This window comes from Ciona intestinalis, chromosome 9 (genome assembly GCF_000224145.3).
Source record: "Ciona intestinalis chromosome 9, KH, whole genome shotgun sequence".
NCBI lineage: Eukaryota > Metazoa > Chordata > Ascidiacea > Phlebobranchia > Cionidae > Ciona > Ciona intestinalis.
The window spans coordinates 4795929-4805990 of NC_020174.2; the positions used below are offsets into that span (position 1 = coordinate 4795929).

Below are 10062 nucleotides of genomic sequence, written 5' to 3' on the forward strand. Positions count from 1 at the left end.
TCATTGCCCCGTCACGGGAGGATAAAGCAAGCTAGATTATACTGTGGGGTATAAGATGATAATCGTTAGCACCTAAATATCCCTTATTCCCTAAACGTGTTTAACAATTAACAAACGCTCTTTAAGTATCGTGAAGATACGGTTATATATTTCTGTAAATATTCTTCGTATTTGGGTGGCAAAGAAGAATGAAAACGTGGAACACATTTATTCATTCTGATAATTGTTCGTTTTATTTTAGGTAACGGAGTTCCTACTTCCCGTATTACGTTCATGGTACCGATGATGTTTTTATCAGTAGGGTATATGCTGGTATCGTTGGTATCAATATAATTTTTGATCCCAATGTAAATATTACATTCACGGAGTTATTGTGGGTAGTTATTATATAGTAAGGTGGGGAAAGATGGGACACCTTTAGCATAAATTATTTAAATATCTTATAGAATGAAAATTTGTCCCATCTTCCCCCACCCCACTATGTTATATACTTTTAGTATTTTTGCAATATCGTGCTTCAAGTTTATAAACAATATAGGAGTTGTTTAATTATACGTCATCATAAATTTCGTGAAAATGGCCCTAATCTCGTGCTCATGAAGTCGGACGATTCTCAAAAGCAACTTACCAAGAAAACAAGTCTAACGAATTGTATTCTATGAAAAATATATTTCTCCTAAAATGGCAGTCCAACGAATTTAGACTTGATTTTTATATGTTACGTATTCAATAGATAACAGTATCTATGTTGTATAAAAGCGTTGCTACCATATTGAATACACATACATAAGCAACCATATACGAGTCTTGTACTTACGGTTTCCGTTATGTTGTCCAATCAACTACATTTATCATATAATGCTTGTAGTGCTTGTTGATTGGTTTGGATCCAAGCTCCACAATCATTGGTAAACAAAATCCTTCACATACTGGTTGCAACAGCCACATTTTGTAATCGACACTCTTTCCAACACTTTTATCCATATTTAGTTTTTTTACGATTGTCGTTTTTCTGTTGATTCCTTTCTCTTCTTTGTTTAAATAACATGGCCTTCGCTGTCGTTTTCAAAGAGATATAAAAATTACGTTACGTTGAGTTATGTACATATTGCATATATATTTATATCTGCGAGTTATTGCACATAATTTGATATTTACTCTGCACTGTATATATATATGATCTGGTATTTCAAAACTATATTGAATTAGTACTCAGTTCTATACTCCAATGATTAAGCTGCGGTTAATACCAATAAGTTTACCTTTCTGTCTAAAACTTTATATGAAACAGCATACATTTCTTGCTAGTTTTTTTTATAGTTGTTGCAGAACAAAAAGCCTTGGCTTTCACAAATATACAAGTTACTTCCCAACAAAGCTGCCCTTAAACTAGGCAGCTTCAAGCAAGAAACGCGTCGTAAGAAAAAGGCGCCGGACGCTCGCGATGATGAATAATTATTGGAAGAAATGCGGCAAACGTTTCCAAGCTTCATGGGAAAGGTAACCAGCAAACGTGTGTAAACAGGTTAAAACATAACCTTTCGATATTTACAGGTAATGCTATTTAATGCCCCTACTATTGTGTGTATGAGTATTATAGGACAAGACACTTTTCAGCAATGTCTCCAACACAGTGGTTACAAATGGTTGTTTAAATTGTCAGCAGAAAAACAATTCCCCACAAAGTTGCACATGCAGTAACTCGTAGGAGGATATAGAAGTATGTAAAACAGAACACCCGTGTTATAACGACTGTCGTTTCCGGGCCACGTAAGAATAAAGCAAGCTACATTCGTTGATTACATTATGTTGCATAACGCGGAATACATCGGTATCCACTGACATGCGAGAAGAGCGTTGTAACAACACAGCTGTACTCAAACACACCAAGTTGTTCTAAGCTGGGCTCTTGCACAACCGTTAGTCGTGGCTCTGTATAACTGCCACGATATTGGTCCAATGCCTTGAACACACGTCAGCACTGAGGGTTAAGAATACAGCAGAGGGTTCGGTATTATGTTTCATATATTTCACGCTCGCATTTGAAAATTATCTATCCTTGCGTCTTGATAAGTGAACGAAAAGTTTAAGTGAAAACACAAGAAGCAAGCAGGGGTTTGAAAATATGAAGCGGTTTCTTTTATTAATGGTGTTAGCTATTTTATTTGTTTCAACTTTGGCAAAGACTTCTAAGAAAGAAAGTAAAGACGACGATGATGAGAAAGAAAAGGAGAACGATGCTACAGATTATGGGAATGTTATCGGGATAGATCTTGGCACAACCTATTCTTGGTAAGAAAAGTAAAACAAAATTACCAAATAATATACAGTAGCCTATAGAGAGGAATACCGTTAGCACAGAATGTTTCATGCATGATCATGCTGTTTATAACAAATAACAACAATCTAGTTACGTGGACACAAAATATTAATACCTACACATGTAAAAAATATATTGATCACCCACAAAGTTACATACGTGGTACCTCGTAAGCGGGACGATGTGTATGAAACATAACTACAGTGCTTGTAACGACTACCGTTGCCCTGCCATACGAGGGTATTTAAGTTACATTTATATATTTTATTCATTCAACTATTACAGCGTCGGCGTGTTTAAAAATGGGCGGGTTGAAATTATAGCCAACGACCAGGGCAACAGAATCACCCCATCGTACGTAGCGTTTACTGAAAACGATGAAAGACTTATTGGTGATGCCGCTAAGAACCAGTTGACCAGCAATCCAACAAACACAATCTTCGACGTTAAGAGACTCATAGGGAGAGATTGGGACGATGAAAACGTGAAGAAAGATATCCCACATTACCCGTTTAAAGTTGTTAATAGAAGCTCACGCCCCTTTGTGCAAGTTAAAGTGAAAGGCCAAGACAAGGTAGGCTTTTTCTGTACAGCTAATAATTAAGAAAATCCATTAGTGACCACTGGGTTGAAGCAATTTTAAGTATTTTGCCCAAGGAAACACACGACAACTATGGTTGCAGGGACGAGCCTTTGAACCTGCACCCTTTTTGGTAGAGGCAGGCGTGCGACCCATACTGTGCGACGGCGCTATCATTTATGTATTGCGGTTTTGTAAATCCACGACCACTGGTGATATTATAATTAATCTCGATAATGTAAAACGCTAAATCTTTTATTTAAAGGCTTTCAGTCCCGAAGAAATAAGCGCCATGGTCCTGGGTAAAATGAAAGAAACGGCTGAAGCTTATTTGGGCAAGAAAGTCACGCATGCAGTGGTGACGGTGCCAGCTTATTTCAACGACGCCCAGAGAAAAGCGACCAAGGATGCGGGAACCATTGCTGGTCTTACTGTTATGAGGATCATCAACGAACCGTAAGTGTATAATGGATATACCTATATAGGTATATATACCTACTATTGGCTGTATGGTAAAAGCTACATTGAGTGAATGTAACTTATTTAACCTCATATATTGCGAGGCAACGGCACTCGTTATAACGCTGATGTTCTGTTTTATGCGCCCGCAAAAAATGTCCGCAAAACAACGAAAACAGCAGTCTCTGAAAACTCCCGTGTAATCGAACCGATGGATATATATATAAAAGAGTCGGCCGCGCGACAATGCATAGGAAAATAACTAGAAGTCACATTTCTCCATTTTAGAACTGCAGCGGCCATTGCGTACGGAATCAACAAGAAAGGAGAAGAATCTAATGTCCTTGTGTTCGACCTTGGAGGGGGGACGTTTGACGTCTCGTTGTTAACCATAGATAGTGGAGTATTTGAAGTTGTTTCCACCAACGGAGACACGCATTTAGGTTTGTTTTCAATCAAGTTTTGTCTGTATTGCGCTGGTTGTTTGAATGAAATAATGAATGTATAACTGACTTCATCCACGCGTGGCAGGACAACATTATAATACCTGTGTTTTGTTTCATGCACCTCGTGCCCCCTTACACGTTTCTACGTATGTAACTTTGTTTTTATTTAGGGGGCGAAGATTTTGATCAAAGAGTTATGGAGTATTTCTTAAAGGTCTACAAGAAAAAGAAAGGCAAGGACGTGCGGAAAGACGTTAGAGCTGTACAAAAGCTACGTCGCGAGGTTGAAAAAGCGAAGCGAACTCTATCGTCTCAGCAAAGCACTCGGGTGGAAATCGAAAACTTTCACAAGGGCGACGACTTTTCAGAAACACTGAGTAGAGCGAAGTTTGAAGAACTGAATATGGTAATGTGACGTAATAACATTTAATTGATTACAAAATAAATGTATTATTTAACCGTGATATAAAATTCCGTGAATCTGCTAATGATTCATGAAGGTGATCGATTCTTTAACGAAATAACAGCTAGGGTCAAGTGCTATAATGCATAAAACGACACACATCCCGTTCAATAAATGGTTTAGTGCTTTGCCATCAGTTTCTTATTCAGATAGAATCTCTTATGTAATTTCGTATAAAATGTAAAAGATTTTTTTCTCTCAGGACTTATTCCGTTCTACAATGAAACCTGTGAAACGTGTATTGGAAGATGCGGATCTTAGTATAACAGAGGTAACATAACTAAATGAATGTAATTTGTTTCATTTTTTGTTGTTGCGGGCACAACCCATTAGTGGCCACTAGGTTGGAGAAATGTATGCTAGGTGTCTTCTCCGTGGACCCACGTCCATGGTGGTAGCAGCGATGACTCTTGAACTTAAACCTATGGGTTAGCGACAGGAATACTAACCACTGATGATGGTTTAAGCGCCGAAATTGCAAGTAAAATCGGTAAAGATTATTTCGAATGTAATTTGTTTGTATCCAGGTCGATGAAATAGTGTTGGTTGGAGGTTCAACTCGTATTCCAAAGATCCAGCAGCTTGTTAAAGAGTTTTTCAACGGGAAGGAACCGAACCGAGGTATCAACCCTGATGAGGCGGTCGCTTATGGAGCTGCAGTTCAAGGTGGTGTTTTAACCGGGGACGAAAGCACGGGTAAGTATCGAAACTATCGAAATGTAACTTATTTATCCTCACGTTCTGGCGGGGCAACACTATGCGTTAAAACAGAGAATTTAAATAAACTATTAGTTAACACTGAGCTGTAGCCATTCCTATTAAATTTCTTTTTTTCCTTTTTAGCACAGAACCAGAACGTATAGCCTAATTGTGCGAAATAATTATTAAGTTTTTTCGCAGGAAACATCGTTCTACTTGATGTGTGTCCTTTAACCCTTGGTATCGAGACTATGGGCGGGGTGATGGCAAAGCTGTTACCACGAAACACCGTCATCCCGGCTAAGAAGTCGTCGGTGTTTACCACTGCGGCTGATAACCAACCGATGGTCACGATCAGTGTGTATGAAGGTATATGGTTGCGTTGTGTATATATAATGTATAAGGTCTGTGAATCTATCTCAAGTCCCAAGGCGTCCATAGGCAATAGACTGTATACATCTGTATACATATTATACAATGTTGGGACAATGGGGCAACTCTGGCATAAATCCCAATTTCCACGGCTTACTACGTTGTAGGACCCTATTCACACAGAATATAATACAGACTACATTTGTTTGCTCCATGTATAGGAGAGCGAGCAATGACAAAGGACAATCACGTACTTGGTAAATTTGACCTCACGGGAATCGCACCTGCACCAAGAGGAATGCCGCAGATAGAAGTTACGTTTCAGATTGATGCAAACGGAATATTGCAGGTAAGGATTATACGTATAAATGGAAAGCAATATTGACAATGGAATGTTTTATTTGATAGCGATGAAGATCAGATTAATTAAAACAGCGGAAATTAGGAGCGTAAAGACAGTAGTAAAAAAACACGTGACTCGAGTAAAAGCATATATCAAATAAAAACGTGGCTGAATATTTGTAACAAAGCTAAACGTTTATTACTTTGATACAGCGATTTATAATTCTAAAATGTAACTACTAACGTAGGTTGTACATTTGTTCCACCATAGGTATCAGCGGAGGACAAAGCATCAGGAAACAAGGAGAAGATCACGATCAAGAATGATGATAACAGATTATCGCAACAACAGATAGACAAGATGGTCAAGGACGCTGAAAAGTTTGCGGAAGACGACAAGAAGGTAAGAGTTAAACAAGGCTTGGATGTTGTTCGACTTGCGTAGTGGCAAAGTGGTTAGCGCGCCTCTTATCCGAAAGCTTACTGGAGTCTGCTACCATTGTAAGTGTATATGTGCCCTAACATGATAAAAAATATGCACCCGTGTTATAACGACTGTCGTCGCCCCGCCATGTGAGGATAAATAAGTTACATTCATTTAAGACTAACTGCGGTCTGATTGTAGGTCCAAGAACGAGTTGGAGCCATCAACGATTTAGAGTCATACTTATACACGATCAAGAACCAGATAAGCGATCAAAAGCTTTCCAAAGGAATGCCAGAAGCCGTGAAAACCAAAATTAATGAAAAGTTGGACGCTGAGATTAAGTGGCTTGATAGCCCTGGAAATAAGGACTTAACTACAGATGAATATAAGCGAAGGAAAGAAGGAGTGGTTGAGTTTCTAAAGACGTACATGCAACAGGGGGGAGAAAATAAAGAGAATAAGAAAGAGAAAAACCAGAAGCATGAGAAAAATGAAGAGGAAGAGAAAAACAACGAGGACGAAAAGACAGAGTTGTAATGAAAATGGGTTTTGGATTTATACTTGAAATGGTGTTGTTTGAGACATTTTTAAAAACAATTGCGCGACTTAGGCAAATAATCTTTAATTCGGTTTCTTGTGCAATAAATTTGTTTGTATAAAGAATTTCACCTTATGCAAAATATAGGGCATGGGATTGCTATATGACAAGAACGGCTGATTATATATTGTATGAGGAATTACTATTATCCAACTTGCTATAGTTTACAAGTGCTACCAGCTGGATTGGTATCAAAATTTAATGCTTCGGTTGAATGGTGTTTGCACCAACTACTGCGCATTTTTTGCTTCAGTTAAAAGCCCAGTTTCTGCAGTCATCGCGCTAACTGCTTCATTTTCTATTTGGGAACTTTTAAGATATTCTTGGCATGACCGACACCCCTGCGTCAACCAGCAGAAACTGGCCGGTGATTTTGCTCGCTTTAGGTGAACTTAGAAAAACCACAGCATCTGCTATATCTGTGTGTTCCAGTAATCCACCTAATGGTTGCATCTTGGCACGCTCTTCAAACGTCTTTAAAACAAAATACAATAAATTCAACTTCCAGTTTCCACTTTCAATACAAACATAGCAGCCTATATATATGATATGATTTTTATCTAAAACGTTTCGGTTTAAAAACTAAAACCATCTTCAGTAATGTAAGAAGTTAAGAACTGGAAATGGTTTTAGTTATTTTAATTCAAAACCTTTAAGACAAAAATTGCATGATATTTAAACTAGAAGCCAATAATTATTGTTCACTTACCTCATTACTAAGCTGTGCTTCTGTTAAACCAGTTTTAGACAATGCAGGTCTGACAAAAACAACTTGTTGAAACATACACAAAACTTACATAAATCAAACTTACTTTACTACATTGGCCCTTACTCCCTGTTTAACAAACTCTGAAAATAAAGAAGATAACTTTAAATTTCTAAGCTGTCTTGTGAAATTTTCAATTCTATATCAACAATTACTAGACTGTAGGACAATGATGAGCGGGAAGAGCATCCATTTTTAGCCTAGACTCTTTTGGATTAACAAAAATAAGACAAATCATCAACAAATAATCACCCACAAAGTTACAAACGTGGTAACTCCTAAGCGGGCACATGGTATATGAAAAAGAACACCCGTGTTAAAACAACAGTTACATTTATTCATTCGTTACATACCTGAGGCAAGATTTAAAGTAAGTTGATCCACAGCACCTCTACTCATTCTTGATACCAATGCAGGGTTTTGGCTGGGAGGTGTGGCACTGGATATGTTCACAATACAACCTAAGAACAATAAGCATTCTATATTTATATTGTGGGTGTGCATGTTATTCCCTATGTGTGTGTACATACAGAACAAAACAACAAAAAGAGAAAATATATATCAATAACATAGAGGCAGGACGAAGCCACACTGTTAACATGAACGATATACATTAGCAGCATGAATGTTGGGGTAATACAGTAACTCTAGCCTAAATAAAATACTAAAATGTTGCAACTGAACTTGCTAATATTAATATGTGACTTTCATTATGCATACTGACAGTTAGTTGTCAATTAATATTAAACCACCACGATTACAGTGAATGTAAAAAGGTTTGTTTACAAACATGCTTTAATACCTTTAGTTTCCAAAAGGAATGGCATTGCTAGTTGAGAAAGCATAAGGGGAGCCTTCACATTCACTGCAAACGTATCGTCTATTTCCTCCCATGTTACCTGGGGTATAAGATCAACAAAAGAGTTGACTTTTATGTATTAAATAACAGCCTTAAATTTACATGCAACAAAACAAATGGTCCCCAGGGTACTAAAGTCCATTTAGTGACCACTGGGTTGGAGGTTGGAGCAATGTCTGTTTAGTGTCTTGCCCAAGGATACCAACCTCTATTAGTGTCGAGCATCAAACTCAATTTCCTTAAGTTACAATACGATTGCCCAAACACTGAATTAGGCTGACATATAACTCTAGTTACTCACTTGAAACAGTGAATGATGCACATAGTATCCGGCATTGTTAACTAGACTGTCCAACCTTCCAAGCTGGGATGTGGTTGTTGATATAATTCGAGACAAATCATTTTTTTTCGTCAAGTCAGCAACAATGGGCACAACCTGATTAAAATATATTTTTCGTTAGTTTAGTATTTTATTAAAAGTTGAATAATCCAAATAACCAACTATTGTTGTAGCATTTAAAGATTATTAAAGGCATAAATAAGAAACAAAATGACTGTCGGTAAAACACGCTCGCAGTTTAAACATGTTTGTTGTTAATATGACGCTTTGCACTTGACTTAAAGAAACATACAAACAGACGCACATTATAGCAGAAAAAAGTCTACATGTTAAATTCATAATATTCACTGGTAACACTTGCTTTGTTCTTTGCATGAGAAAATGTAAATAAAATCTCTACTTCTTCACACTACAGTGCTGCATACCTGTGCTGTGAGCACATTAACTGTGGGTTGAGTGGCCACTCTTTTATTTGACACTTTACTTAAGTAGTTTTTACCGTAGCGTTTTTATGACTGTCATTTTGCTGCCAATTCCTTTCTTTTCACTGTTTTAATAAATCTGATCCTTATAAATAAAGTTATGTTTTAGGTCTACTGGATTAAGGATTACTATTGTTTTATAAAAGACACATTTATAAATTTGTTGTAAAAGTATACAAATGTAACGGTAATCAAACATTTTTTTACCTTTTCTGCTCCAAGAGCTTTACACTTGTCAGCAACTTTATTAAGCTTGTCTAAATTGCGTCCTGTCAAAGCAAGGTTTGCCGATTCCTTTGCAAACTGCAGTGCGATTGCAGAACCAAATGCACCAGAGGCTCCTACGTATAAACATTACGAAAGTTCTTCTGGTTAATAAGAAAACCGTGTTTATTTGTAGTGTAATTATCACAGCTATGCTATACCAAACAGTATAAAGTTAACCAAACAAGATCAGAAATACCTGTAATTAAAACTGCTCGTCCTTTAAACATCTTGTTTTTCGAACACGTTACGTCGAAAATTTTGCTAGCTGTACAGGAGTTCCACGGTTCAATTTTCTGATAATTTTAAACGCGCAGCGAAATACCAAAAGATATCCCCTGGACGTAAATCGCGCGCGAACGTCAAGTCCAATGCTGTACAAAGTGAACACGTACCATGGCGCGACAAAGTTGGGTTGTGGTAGAGTAATGCTACTTGGATAAAATGTACTGTTCTCTAAGAATTGTTCTTAAAAGTCGTAACGTTGTATTTTGTAAATGGCAATTCACCGTCACTACTGTTTTACAAAGGGTATACTTTGCTGCTGGTCAAATACACCTTTAAAAACGAGGTTCCACGATGTAATAGCAAAGACGGTGTTTTGTTATTCGATTTGGTCTACATCTGAAGTGTCCTCTTACAAGT

The 10062-nt window shown here is 37.4% G+C and overlaps 2 protein-coding genes across 2 annotated transcripts; one reads left to right on the forward strand and one right to left on the reverse strand.

The window, feature by feature from the left end:
• The first annotated feature begins 2077 nt into the window (after window positions 1–2077).
• On the forward strand, window positions 2078–6767 carry LOC100186609 (endoplasmic reticulum chaperone BiP-like). Its single transcript, XM_002127067.5, has 11 exons — window positions 2078–2292; window positions 2606–2894; window positions 3166–3356; window positions 3648–3802; window positions 3976–4211; window positions 4471–4539; window positions 4796–4964; window positions 5169–5336; window positions 5561–5688; window positions 5953–6084; window positions 6307–6767. The coding sequence occupies exons 1-11, from the start codon at window positions 2126–2128 to the stop codon at window positions 6643–6645; spliced, it is 2043 nt and encodes a 680-aa protein (XP_002127103.3). The 5' UTR covers window positions 2078–2125; the 3' UTR covers window positions 6646–6767.
• Window positions 6245–9892, reverse strand: LOC100185800 (glucose 1-dehydrogenase). The gene is made up of 8 exons (XM_002132114.5): window positions 9617–9892; window positions 9361–9494; window positions 8633–8767; window positions 8275–8371; window positions 7826–7933; window positions 7519–7555; window positions 7416–7464; window positions 6245–7180 (listed from the first exon to the last, which is right to left on the reverse strand). Exons 1-8 carry the CDS (start codon window positions 9645–9647, stop codon window positions 7019–7021), a joined length of 753 nt encoding a protein of 250 aa, XP_002132150.1. The 5' UTR covers window positions 9648–9892; the 3' UTR covers window positions 6245–7018.
• Between the last annotated feature and the right edge of the window lie 170 nt (window positions 9893–10062).